Raw genomic sequence first — 13,639 nt, 5'->3', positions numbered from 1 at the left:
AAAGCCCATATATTTCAGATTCTTATCAACGGATATACAACAATCATTATGGTTTAATACATTTAATTTGTTTTTTTCAGGTGGTTCACAGAACCAGTACACTCGAAGTTTGACTAGATATTGCAACATTAAAATTTCCCAATACTGACAAGGATTCTAGTTCATCAGATACATTCTCATTGTTTTCCTCAAATAGAGGTGAATGAAGTGACCTTTTATTGACAGTGATTAGCAGTAATAAGGCTATTGAATGTAATTGGCATCCCCAAGAATTCTTTCCTCACTACCATTCAGTGTCATAGGGAGAAGGATTTTGAAGCTGTTCTCTCGTGAAGCTTTCCTGAGCATGTCTTAGTAAAGATTCTAATTCTCTTTAGCACCCTCAGTGGGGGAAACAGAATTAGATACTAAAAGTATCTTACATTAAAACCCATGGCTTTAAACATGTACTTAGCCAATGGAGAAGACACTTCATTGGGGCATTTCACAAATAAATGCTTTAAGACTCAGGCTAAATCTTGACCAAAAATTAATAAACTGACAAAAAAGATACTTTCTCAGCATTAACAGGAATTTTTTTTAGAAGTCACAGGAACTATATCTATTGCAATTAGAGATACTGAATAAGGCTTAAACTTAATAAATAACAAGTGAGGAAGATCAAATCCCAAGTCTGGCCACTTAGCAAAGCCTCATTGTTGAAGGTTATCCAAGAGTGTTTCCCCTTGTGCCATGGGGAAAATAATCCCCGTTCAATAGCTACTACCTATACCTACCCAGAGGTGCATGGGAATAATCCTATTCTGACAGAAGGTAGGGGAGCAACTAGGTAAAGGCCTTAGTGTCTGAAAGGATAGAGCTTCACACCAGATTCTCTCTGAAACCCTTAGTAATGACTATGATAAATCATGAGGCAATGACACACCTTTTACTGTTCTCAAATAACAAGATGTCATCGAACTAACTTGTGTACCAAAGTGCAGTTGTTTCCATAGTTTTATGATTTTACTGTAACTCATTTTAGAAGTTTAGGCAAATATTGAGAGAAAAAAAAGCTAGGGTAAAGGTTTGGAATAAAAAGTTCCCATATTACTATGGCAATATTTCAAACTACCTTCTTTGCACTACCACCCATCCCCCAACCCATTTACCACTAAGGGGAAAGTAATCTAAGTGAGTTAAATGGAAGCATTTAAGTTACAGGGGTATGTGAGGGGTGGTGTTTATACCTTGTATATTCCACACACGGGAGCCAGTCCTTTCAGAACCATAAAAAGCAGACATAAAGGTTGAGGCCCACGGCAAAATGAGGGTCAGATGAAATATATGGTAAAGAGCAGCCATCATGTGAATAGAACCCACCTGTTTTATATCAGGAACACTAGATTAATTATTCCAGTGAGTTGAAAACAGAATTTGGGATTGACAGCCATCCTTGCAGCCCAGTTAAAGACAGGATTTAAACTCTAGTCCATACACACTAAAGCATATCCCCAGCACATGCATGTAAACAGGAAATGCAGACAATCACAGATAATACAGTTGTAAATGCTTCACAGCTGAATGGGTAATGTGCAGTGGCTGAAGTCTTTGAGGGACAGTGGTGCTATCTCTCCAGACATTTTCTTGAGGTATTGTTATTTCTTGTTCCAAGTCTTGTAGCTCTAAGGCAGAAATCATAAGCAGTCCAAAAGGGCTGACACTGCTACTTTTTCCTTGCATATTTTCCTTTACACTTAATCCTGAGGACTACCACTGCTTCGCATTTCTTCATTATGAACAGGAATATGAAATTAGGCAAGCTGATTTTTACTAAAATCCCATGGGATAATATCCCCTATCACATTTCCTGAGGGAGAATTTCAAGACACAATGGCCAAAGCTGCCACATAAGGAAAGCCAGAAATTCTAAGGCTCCATTTGTCACATGGACAAGAGCTCTGGACTCCTTTAGAGAGCCCAGAGACCTAACTGAGCTCCAGCCATTAGGAGGTTAGCCTTGGTACTTACTGGATATGTTTTTACTCCCACCCCACAAGCACAAGTGTAGGTAAAGTATACCAAGAAATGCCTGTTCGACATTTTCTTTGCATGGAGGGATGCCAGAGGTATATGGTGGGTGAGGGCAGGAAGGGATGAGAAGAGAATCAGAATATGATTTTAAACCAATTCAGGTGAGCCTAAGGTGGAATAATTATATTTTCCAGCTACCAGATCTCCTTCCTCCCCCTTCAAGAACATTAGAGATGCCATACTTGACCAGTGATCCATTCAGATCAACATTCTGCCTTTGAAAGAGGCACTAAGGAGTAGTTTGTTGAGGGACACAGTTACCCTCTCAGTTGTATATTACCAAGTAGCCCTACTTTTCTATAATTCCTTGTAGAAGGCCGTCATGCAAGGATTCCTCATAAACCTGCACCCATGTATAGTTTCTGGTGGCATCCCTTCTTAGACAATGAGCTCCTTACATTTCTGATTTGCTATGAGAAGTGCTTTCTTTACTAAGGCTATGAGATAGAGCCCTAGAGCTAGTAGTACAGGACCGGGTCCTTGCTCTTGATTGGATATTTGATCTAACTCCCCTCTGCTTTCATCTTTGCAGGTTAGAGTCTATATTTTAAAGATGTGTCCTCATATGGATATACCTCCATCCCCTGATAATTTTGGCTGTTCTCTGGACCTTTCCTCCCTTTATATCTTGTAAATAAGGTCACTAGAAACACAGATAATCCGATCAAGACATATCCATGGTTTTGTATAAAGTGCTGTTCTCCGTTATCGCCAAAAGCCCTTCCTGATGATGCCCACAGGGCAATTAGGCTTTTGGCCACAGCAGCACATTGATCTCTCCTCCCCCTCAGCAATGCTTGTTTCTTTCCTGAGTTCTAACAGTGTTCAGGCATATCAGTTGATAATTCTTCCATAAATACATTTCCTTATATTATGTTGAACCTCACCTGTCAGTTTTCTGAGTATTCTCAGCCCTGCTTATTAGTAACCCTTCTGTGGTTTTGTGTTTGTTTGTTTTGAGACGGAGTCTCACTCTGTTGCCAGGCTGCAGTGCAATGGCGCTATTTCGGCTCACTGCAACCTCTGCCTCCCGGGTTCAAGCGATTCTCCTGCTTCAGCCTCCCGAGTAGCTGGAACTACAGGCACCCACCACCACACCCAGCTAATTTTTGTATTTTTAGTGGAAACAAAGTTTCACCATGTTGGCCAGGATGGTCTCGATCTCCTGAACTCGTGATCTCCCCGCCTCGGCCTCCCAAAGTGCTGGGATTACAGGCATGAGCCGCTGTGCCCGACCGGTTTTGTGTTTTTTAAACCTCTTCTAGACTACCTTTCACTGCCTGGAAGTAGTGACATTTGATTTCACTGTAAAATCCTACTTTCAGGTCATTTATAAAAATTTTAAATAAGGTTGAACCAAGCATCAAGCCTTAGGTAACTTCCCATTAGCATTTTCTCCAGAAAGATGTTTCTTTGTTCCTAAGTCTCTATTTCTTAAGCATGAAAAATTCCCACCATCCCATAGTAACTGGTGTTTCAAAAATTGCCTTAGTAAAGAAACTTAACAAAAGTCTGAACAAATTGGGTCCTGTTCCTTGGTGAATACATTTTTTTTTTCTAGTCAAATGAAGTGTTGAGAGTGGAGAAGGAACAAAGAAATCTATGATTGGTTGTGATCAATTAGTTGTAAACACCACTGCAATTACATGTTTCTTTTTATCCTCATCAAACTAGAGTATGCAAGTCAAGCATAATTTCCCATAGAAGAAACCTTTTTACCTTTCCTTCAGTATGGAAAGGTGAATGGTCGAGACTTTAGTAACATCACTAAGTTACTATTTTACCATCTTGCCAAGTAAAGGTAAGTTAGCTGATGAACGTCTGTCCAATCAACACAGCTTCAAGTGTATCACAGGGCAGTATGAATGAAGGGATAGCGTTGGAGAAGAATTCAAAGGAAAGAAAGGGGGAAATAGCTCTTGTATAGGGCAGGGAGCAAAACCTAGCTGGGATGAGGGATTTTTGTGTTTTTTTTACTTGAGTCAAAATACATGAGTTTTAAAAGCCACAGTGATGGAGGGAAGTGAGAGGCAACAGGTTGAGTTGTTTATGTAAAAGTTTAAAACATATATTCAGCTCCCAAACCACCAAGGGCTGAGGAGAGAACTGGTAAGGTCACAGAACTGGGAAAGCAGATGTGCCAGGGACCCCAGGGAGACAGAAGAGCCACTCAGCACAGATGGGAAAGACAAGCAGGACTCCAGGCGGACAACAGGGGGCTCAGAAGCAAGCTCCCCCACTGACCCCTGGCATATCATGCCACCAACCTAGCTCAGCATCAGAAATTTTTTTTTTATTTAAATTTCAAGTAAGTTGTATTATAGAGGGGAAAGATTAAATGACTGAGCCACTACTGTTGTTTACTTTCTACCACAGCATCACAATGATGAAAGTATAACAGAAAGGAAGCTTAACCTGGAAAAATCTGATTGTGTTATCAGCCAAATTGCTATGAGCTTGGTTCCTTTTCCCAAAAAGGCAGAGTCCAGGTCTCCCTTATTCTTGTGCCTCTCCTGCCCTCTTCCCCCACACTCCTCTGCTGGACTATTTCCTGTTCCACTCCACTACCATGGCCAAAGCTCAGGTCATGGACTTTTCAGGTCTGCTATGGGAAGCTCTGGGACATGGAATCTTTGGTGGCTCTGTGGGTGACCGAGGAGGTGGGTACTTTTGCTTGTTCACACAGGCCTGTGAAGGAAGCAAATGTCCCTGCCATGAAACCATGAGGTGAAATGGCCCTACAGTGTTGAGAAGATTCCACCTAGTACACAGAGGACCAAAAGGCTTTATACAGGCAAGACATGATGCTTGTGCCACACACAGGGCAAGCCCCAGTTTCCTGGGATACAATCATGCTTTGCCCTTGTCCTCAGTCCAAGTAAGAACAGCTAGTGGAAAGCACACCCACACAAGTGAAGTGAGTGCTCCCCAGTCCCTCTGGCATCCGTAGTGACTTATTCAGCACTGGACAGTGCCCTCTGTCCTAGGTGGTGCTATTGCTGGTGATAGCCTCTCTCCTTGGCACAGATGGCTGAGCCACTGGTTTCAGAGCTCAAAGAAGGGGTTATATTTCCTAATCTCCTGAAGAAGTTTTTCTTTATCCTGGTTGGCATTGGCCAATGCTTGTTTAGTTTCTATAAGTTCTTTTTGTAGGATAGGCAGTTCTTTCACCTAAGGAACAATAAGTAGTTAACAGTTAAATACGGTAATACCATCTTGCAACAACCACCAGTAAAGGGAACAGGGAGGAAGAGTTCAAGGAGAAAAATCGACAAGTTAGGTCAATGATTAAGATAACCATATCTTTTCTAAGACCTTGATTCCCTCTTCATAGTTCATTGGCAGGTGCAGTATGTCCTCAGCAACCATTCATCTGCAGCTCCTGACATTTATCCTCTAGTCAGCACTTCTAGAAGCCGCTGCTAGGTGACAGGAACCCAAAACACCCACATGCAGGCAGCAAACGCAACCTTTTTGCCCCCCAACCCCGGGTTTTACCAGTTTCGCAAGTATAGCCCCCAAGGGTTATGGGCAGCTACTGTTCTGTTAGGTCCTCACCTGCTGTTCAAAAACCTCTCCTGTGGGCACCAAAAACACCTGTTCTTTTGGGGGCTGTCTCTTCTCACTTTTAGGTACTTCAGCTGATGGTTTGTCCTGAGCAGCAGCTGGAGAAAACAAGTAAAGGTTCTAAGTGACAAACTGCTGCCAACTCCCAAACAGTTCCTAGGTGTCACCTATTCACTTTTAGGAGAAAAGGCAGAGAAACCAACAGGCTGACAAGCCTGACTCACCGCCTATGTGGAACACACCGTCATCACTCCTCTTCAGCACAACATGTTCCATGGCCAGAGTGATGGGGATGGGGCCTGGAGATGTTGGATAGATGGGGGGGATATCATCCTGCAGGAAAGACAGAAACCACATGATGCCCCCCACCAGCTCAGAGCAATTTAACACAACCCATGCTCCCATCATTCAGCTTGAAGCAGCTTTATGCCAGTTTGTCCATACATTCTTGGAAGGTATAAGAGGCATAGCAGATTCTCCCATCTAGAGATGGTGAAACTGAGAATCAGATAACCTGATGGCTTGCACATGGTAATGCTGCATGCCAAAGACAGGGTTAGGGTTACAGACAAGGTCTCCTCACCTGAACCCTGGCTTTTCTGACAGCAACACACATTTATATACCACTATAACACTGACAGAGAATGCAAATATGTATTAATATTTCCTCACTTGATCCTCACCATATTTTACAGTGAAAAGGGAAGAGGTTAACAGGTGTCACTGCTTCCTTGCTTGACAAAGTCCAGGGCAAAAACCAATGTGCCCTTACATTGGCAAAAACCAAAGGTTCCTCACACCTTTAGGGTGATGCTGGAGTTCAGAAGCTCAATCTGCATGGGGACTACCACCGGGATCTCCTCATCCTCCAAGAAGGGCCCCAGGCCACTGAGCACTGAAGTGAGCAGCTCGAGGTCACAGCCATGAAGCAATAAATGTAGGAAGCCATTTTGTGAGGCCAGTGGGGAATGAACAGCTGCTCCAGGCCCCACCTCAAAGCGAAGGCCCACAGCTGGCCTGATGTGGCCAGTCTTCAAAGTTGAGGATTCCTGAAAGCATGTACCTTTGTGAAGAAAGACAAGGAAGACAACTAATTAACGGCCAGGGAGTCTTCTAAGCACTTTATATACCAATATTCATAATAACCCTATGTCAAAGGAATATCATCATTCTCATCTGACTGAACTAAGTCACAGAGAATAACTTGCCCAAAATTACATAATTAGTAAGTAGCAAGGAGAGGATCTGAACCCAGGCAGTCTGATTGCCAAGTCCATGGGCTTAGATACTTTGCTATAATGCCTTGCAAGGTGGAAGAGAGATTAAGGACTGGCCTTGTTATGAATGTGAGACAGTGGGCTAATGGCCAAGGAAAAGCTCTTAAAACATAGGACTCCCAAACTCTACTAAATTTGAATGTCTCCTCCTTTCTCTAAATCTTGGTTTTCTCATCTGTCACTCATAAAGCAAAGCAGGATCTATGCTAATCTCTCCAAAACTCCAAACAGAACACTCTCAGGTGTAGCCAAGGATCCTGTGGAACAACTTACACATTTATGGAACTGCAAATTGGTACAAACATTTTGCATAACAATTTGGTATTATCTAGTAAAGGTGAAGTTGTGCCTACCCTAATGATCTAGAAATTATATTGTCAGAAATACAACCCCAGGGAAACTCTCAAACATATATTCCAAGAGACATGTACCAGGATGTTCACAGCAACCCTATTTGAACGTGGAAAAACAAACAAACAAACAAAAACTAGAAACAACCCAAATGGCTGTCCAGAATAGAATAAAGAAGTAAATAGGATAATGGGTACAGGGATATTTTGGGGGTCATGGAAATGTTCTAAAATTGGGTTGTGGTGATGGTTACACAATTATAAAATTGTACACTTAAAATGAGTGAATTTTATGTTATGCAAATTCTACTTCAATAAAGCTGTTTTCAAAAAGCAAAAAGTGCCGTGCACAGTGGCTCATGCCTGTAATCCTAAGACTTTGGGAGGCTGAGGCGGGTGGATCACTTGAGTTCAGGAGTTCAAGACCATCCTGAGCAACATGGTGAAACCCTGTCTAAAAATACAAAAAAATTAGTCAGGCGTGGTGGCAGGCGCCTGTAGTCCTGGCTACTGAGGAGGCTGAGGCATGAGAATCACTTGAACCCGGGAGGCGGAGGTTGCAGTGGGCTGAGATTGCAACCACTGCACTCCGGCCTGGGTAACCCAGCAAGACTCTGCCTCAAAAAAAAAAAAAAAAAAAAAAAAGTGGTGTATGTATACAATAACATTATATAGTAATGAAAAATGAACGAATTATAGCTAATTCAACAACCTAGATGAATTTAAAGAATATCATGTTACTTGAAAGAAGCAAATCACAAAAATAGTACAATCTATTATTCCATTTAGAAAAATGTGAAAAAAGCTAAAAATACATTAATATAAACACGTGTACAAATTATAAAGTAAAGCAAGATAACAATGAATACAAATTCAGGATAGTAATTACCTATGACAGGTGAGGGACAGAAGGAGGTTCAGGAGAGGGACTCCCAGAGACTTAAAAGGTAATGGTACTGTTGTATTAATTAAACTAGGTGGTGGGGCCAGGCATGGTGGCTCAGGCCTGTAATTCCAGCACTTTGGGAGGCTGACATGGACAGATCGCTTGAGGCCAGGAGTTTGAGACCAGCCTGGTCAACATGGTGAAACCCCATCTCTACTAAAAATACAAAAATAAGCTGGGCGTGGTGGTGTGTGCCTGTATTCCCAGCTACTCAGGAGGATGAGCCAGGAGAATTGCTTGAAGGAGGCGAAGGTTGCAGCACGTTGAATTCGTGCCACTGCACTCCAGCCTGGGCAACAGAGCAAGACTGTGTCTCAAAAAAAATTAAAAAACAATAAAACAAACTAGGTGGTGAGTAAATGGGTTCATTGTATTGTTATTATTTTATGCCTTACATATATTTTATAAGTATTCTTCAGTATCTACTCAATATTTTAATGTTTTTTAAGAGACAGGGTCTTGCTCTATTGCCCAGGCTGGAGTGCAGTGGTGCAATTATAGCTCATTGTAGTCTCAAACTCCTAGACTCACATGATCCACTCACCTCAGCCTCCCAAGCAGCTAGAACTATAGGCACGCACCGCCACACCGGGCTAATTTTTTTTTTTTTTTTTTTTTTTAAACAGAGTCTTGCTCTGTCACCCAGGCTGTAGTACAAGGGCGCGATCTCGGCTCACTGCAACCTCCACCTCCCCGGTTCAAGCAATTCTCCTGCCTCAGCCTCCCAAGTAGCTGGGATTACAGGTGCCTGCCACCACGCCCAGCTAATTTTTTTGTATTTTAGTAGAGACGGGGTTTCACCATGTTGGCCAGGGTGGTTTCAAATTCCTGACCTCAAGTGATCCACCCTCCTCGGCCTCCCAAAGTGCTAGGATTACAGGCGTGAGCCACCACACCCAGCCTGTATTTTTTGTACAGCTGAGGTCTTGCTATGTTGTTCAGGCTGGTTTCCCACCCCAGCTTCCCAGCGTGCTGGGATTACAGGCATGAGCCACCATGCTCAGCCTAAAAATATATTTATATATATATTTTTTTGAGACAGAGTTTCACTCTTGTCACCCAGGCTGCAGTGCAATGGCACGATCTCAGCTCACTGCAACCTCCACCTCCTGGGTTCAAGCAATTCTCCTGCCTCAGCCTCCCAAGTAGCTGGGATTACAGGCACCCGCCACCACGCCCAGCTAATTTTTATATTTTAGTAGAGACAGCGTTTTACCATGTTGGCCAGGCTGGTCTCGAACTCCTGACCTCAGGTGATCCACCCACCTCAGCCTCCCAAAGTGCTGGGATTACAGGCATGAGCCCCATGCCCAGCCAATAATTTTTAAATGAAGTATGTAACATAAGCCAAGATTTTTCCTGTCATCTTTTATAAATGAAAATTCACATCAAAGGACTGAATCTGAATGACAGAAGTTCCCTGATCAGATAGTTTTATGTTAAGAGACACACAAATGAAGTGGACACTGTCCTCATCTATAAGCTCCAGAAGTACCTGGAAGTGAAGTTGGAGACTAGCACAGTGAATGCAAAGCCCCAGAAAGAGCTCTGAGAGGCTCCTTGCAAAAAAGGCTTCAATGGAGTTTTTCCTCCCCCTAATGGCTGCTGGAGAGAACTTGGCACTAGTAGAGTGGCTGCCCTTAGAGCACAGTGACAAGTACTAGTTAATCTATGGCTGTCCTAGACAAGCCCCATGATCTGTCGTGGAATGACTACCATCCTTACCTGGGCACTGTCCACGCAGGAACTGCCAGAGTCCCACGGTGCCCAGCTGCTGGAGGGTCAGTTCCTCTGCTTGCAGGGCCACAGTCAGGTCCTCACCACGTACCTCAATCCCAAAAGACACCTCATTCACCTTCAGGACCAGAACTGAGACCTATCAAAGGAGATTCTCTTAGTTTTAAGTCCCAAGCTCTCAGCCCAGAGCCTACCCTCTGCAGAGAAGAAAGTAGAGCTGCTGACCGGATGAAAGATGAGGTCTTCTCCACTGGGTGAAACTGAACTGTTGGCTGCTGGTGACCCCTGGCCATAATTATTCACAAGAGGGCTCCCTTGAACACCAGCATTATCTGAGACATTTGAAAGAGATCCTGGTGGAACAGATTCTGGACCAGACTCTGCATGAAAAAGAGGACAAATGAATTTAAAAGTCAAAATATTCTGTTCAAATCCAACCTCTACAAACAATGACAACTGTAAAAATAAAACAAAATACTTATGACATTCATGAGACAACTAGAAATTTGAGGACTAACTAGATATTTGATGAATTTAAGGAATTACTCTTAATTTTTTAAAGTGTAATGACATTTGATCCCATTTTTAAAAGTCTGTAAACAGAAGCAACCCAAGTGTCCTTCCATGGATGCAAGGATAAGCAATGTGGTATATAAATACAATGGAACACTATTCAGCCTTAAAAAGGAAGGAAATTCTGACACACGCTACAAAATAGAAGAATCTTGAGGATATACCAAGTGGAATAAGCCAGTGATAAAAGGACAAATACTGCATGATTCCACTTATATGAGGTACCTAAAGTAGGCAAATTTATAAAAAGAAAGTAGAATCATGGTTGTCAGGGACTGAGGGGAGGGGAAATGAGGAGTTACTGTTTAATGAGTACAGAGTTTCTGTTTAGCAAGAAGAAAAACATCCTGGAGATAGACAGTAGTAATGATTGTACAACAATCAGAATGTACTTAATGTCACTGAACTATCCACTTAAAAACGGTTAGGATGGGAAATTTCACATGTATTTTACCACAATTTAAAAAAATTTAAGTCTGTATTTTCTAGCAATGCATAACTGAAAACATTTATGGACAAAAGGATATGTTTGGGATTTGCTTCAAAATATTATAAGATGAAGGAAAGTGGGCAGTAGTGTTTATGAAACAAAAATGGCCATGAGTTCTTTTTTTTTTTTCTTTTTTTTTGAGATGGAATAGTCTCGCTCTGTCGCCCAGGGGAGTGCAATGGCGTGATCTCGGCTCACTACAACCTCCACCTCCTGGGTTCAAGCAATTCTCCCACCTCAGCCTTCTGAGTAGCTGGGATTACAGGCGCACGCCACCATCCCTGGCTAATTTTTGTATTTTTAGTAGAGACAGAGTTTCACCATGTTGGCCAGGCTGGTCTCAAACTCCTGATCCACCTGTCTGGGCCTCCCAAAGTGCTGGGATTACATGCGTGAGGTACCGTGCCAGCCTTCTCTTTCCTTTTAGACTGGATGCTTCCCAAGGCAGAAATCCAGTCACAAGTTTAATTGCTGTCTAAGGTGAATATATAAGAACCCCAGGAGATTTTTCAGAACTTTAATTTAAATTTGAGAATTAGGTTTCACCTTAAGTGATCCGCCCACCTTGGCCTCCCAAAAGGCTGGGATTACAGGCGTGAGCCACTGCCCTGGGCCTGCCATGAGTTCTTAATTTCAAAGCTAGGTAATGGGTGTATGAGGGTTCATTATTTGATTCTGTCTACTTTTGTACATAGACATGAAATCTTCCATAAGAAGTTAAAAATAATAACAAAACAAACATGATACATGCCACCCAGCTTAAGAAAAGGTGCATTCTCTTAAATTAAAACCACAGTGAAATATTAACTCACTCCTGTCAGAATGGCTATTCTCAAAAAGATTAAAGATAACAAGTGTTGGCAAGGATGTAGAGAAAAGGAAACCCTAGCACCCTGTTGGTGGAAATGTAAATTAATATGGGCATTATGGAAAACAGTATGAAGGGTCCTCAAAGCTAAAAATAGAGTTACCATATCCACTTCTGGGTATATATCCAAGGAATATGAAAAAAAGTATATCAAAGAACTATCTCCACTCCTGTGTTTACTACAACATTATTCACAACAGCCAAGTTATGGGATCAACTTATGTGTTCACCAACCAATGAACAGATAAAGAAAATGTGGTACAAACACACAATGGAATACTATTCAGCCTTATGAGAGGGAAATCCTGTCATTTGTGATAACGTAGATGAATCTGGAGGACAGACAATATGCTAAATGAGATAAGCCAGGCACTGAAAGACAAAAATAGCATGTGCTCACTTACACATGGAATGTAAAACAACTGTACTCATAAAAGCAGAGAGCAGGATGGTGCTTAACAGAGGCTGAAAAGGGAAATGGGAGGGGATAGGAGGAAATGTTAGTGAAAGTGTAATGTTTCAGTTAAACAGGAGAAATAAATGGTAAGTATTTGAGGTGACGGAGATGTTAATTAGTTTGGCTCAAAAATCCCACACTGTATGTGTGTGTGTATATATCATAGGATCGCTTAGTATTAATACCACATAGATACAATTATAATTTGTCAATATAAAATAAATAAATAAATAGGACATTCTCTCTTTTTTTTGAGATGGAGTCTCGCTGTCGCGCAGGCTGGAATGCAGTGGCGCAATCTCAGCTCACTGCATCCTCTACCTCCCTGGTTCAAGCAATTCTCCTGCCTCAGCCTCCCAAGTAGTTGAGATTACAAGCACCTGCCGCTAAGCCCAGCTAATTTTTCTATTTTTAGTAGAGACAGGTTTTTACCATGTTGGCCAGGCTAGTCTCCAACTCCTGACCTCAAGTGATCCACCCACCTCGGCCTCCCAAAGTGCTGGGATTACAGGTGTCAGCCACTGTGCCCAGCCTAGATACTCTTAAGGGATCATTTCCTAAGTTTCTATTTCAATAAACTGAAAGAACCAGTATAACTTACAGAGGTAATTCCTAAAAGTTTCTCATTTTATTAACAGATAAAAAGCTCCTATTTTCCAGTGACAACACAGGCAAAAAAAAAAAAAAAAAGACTATAAGCACACTCACACCACTGATACCAATCATGAAACTAATCCTGACTTAGCTATAAGGCTGTTAAGACTAGTGCTTTCTCCTTTGGTTTGAATCTCTTTCTGTGATATAGTCAGTTATTAACCAATAACCTAGAAACATGGAATTAAACCCAAACACACAAGTCCACCAAAATTTCTCTGTCTCTCTTTTTTTGTCTTGATTAAGAAAATGTCTATATTATCATCTCTCAGCTCCTCTTTAGCCCTGCCAGTCTGATACAGGCAGCAGAGAGAACCCTTTCTGGACTTCTGCAACTTTGCCTGGCTCTGCTCCCACATACCAGACTCCAAGAGCATCACAAAGCTATCACTGCCATCACTGTCCACTGAAATCCGGTCTTCAGGGCCACTGCTATCCAATGAGACACCATCAAATGACTGTTGAGATACTGTCCTCTTCATGGAGAAAAATCGGAGTCGTGCAGTACCTCCACTCACTGGGGCTGCTACCCCCTCATCTGTCTTGGCCATGGGCTCCCTGTTTAAAAAAAAAAACAAAAACCACAAATGTGGCTTTGGAGACATGTTTATTGCCATCCACTTACCATACCCATCCCTTTCAGCTCA

The 13,639-nt window shown here is 42.1% G+C and overlaps 1 protein-coding gene across 2 annotated transcripts in view; it reads right to left on the bottom strand.

The window, feature by feature from the left end:
- Positions 1 to 46: 46 nt before the first annotated feature.
- The window catches only part of BLTP3A (bridge-like lipid transfer protein family member 3A), an 85,445-nt gene continuing 71,852 nt past the window's right edge, over positions 47 to 13,639 (bottom strand). For both annotated transcript variants that reach the window (XM_004043862.5, XM_063707549.1), the window contains exons 15-21: positions 13,354 to 13,550; positions 10,176 to 10,330; positions 9,939 to 10,089; positions 6,441 to 6,703; positions 5,865 to 5,973; positions 5,632 to 5,738; positions 47 to 5,244 (exon numbers count right to left, since the gene is read on the bottom strand). In XM_004043862.5, coding sequence (XP_004043910.3) covers positions 5,119 to 5,244; positions 5,632 to 5,738; positions 5,865 to 5,973; positions 6,441 to 6,703; positions 9,939 to 10,089; positions 10,176 to 10,330; positions 13,354 to 13,550 — 1,108 coding nt within the window. In that variant the 3' untranslated portion in view covers positions 47 to 5,118. The remainder of the gene's footprint in view (positions 5,245 to 5,631; positions 5,739 to 5,864; positions 5,974 to 6,440; positions 6,704 to 9,938; positions 10,090 to 10,175; positions 10,331 to 13,353; positions 13,551 to 13,639) is intronic.

Source organism: Gorilla gorilla, chromosome 5 (genome assembly GCF_029281585.2).
Source record: "Gorilla gorilla gorilla isolate KB3781 chromosome 5, NHGRI_mGorGor1-v2.1_pri, whole genome shotgun sequence".
In the NCBI taxonomy this organism is placed as follows: domain Eukaryota; kingdom Metazoa; phylum Chordata; class Mammalia; order Primates; family Hominidae; genus Gorilla; species Gorilla gorilla.
This window is presented reverse-complemented; position numbering and strand designations above follow the sequence as displayed.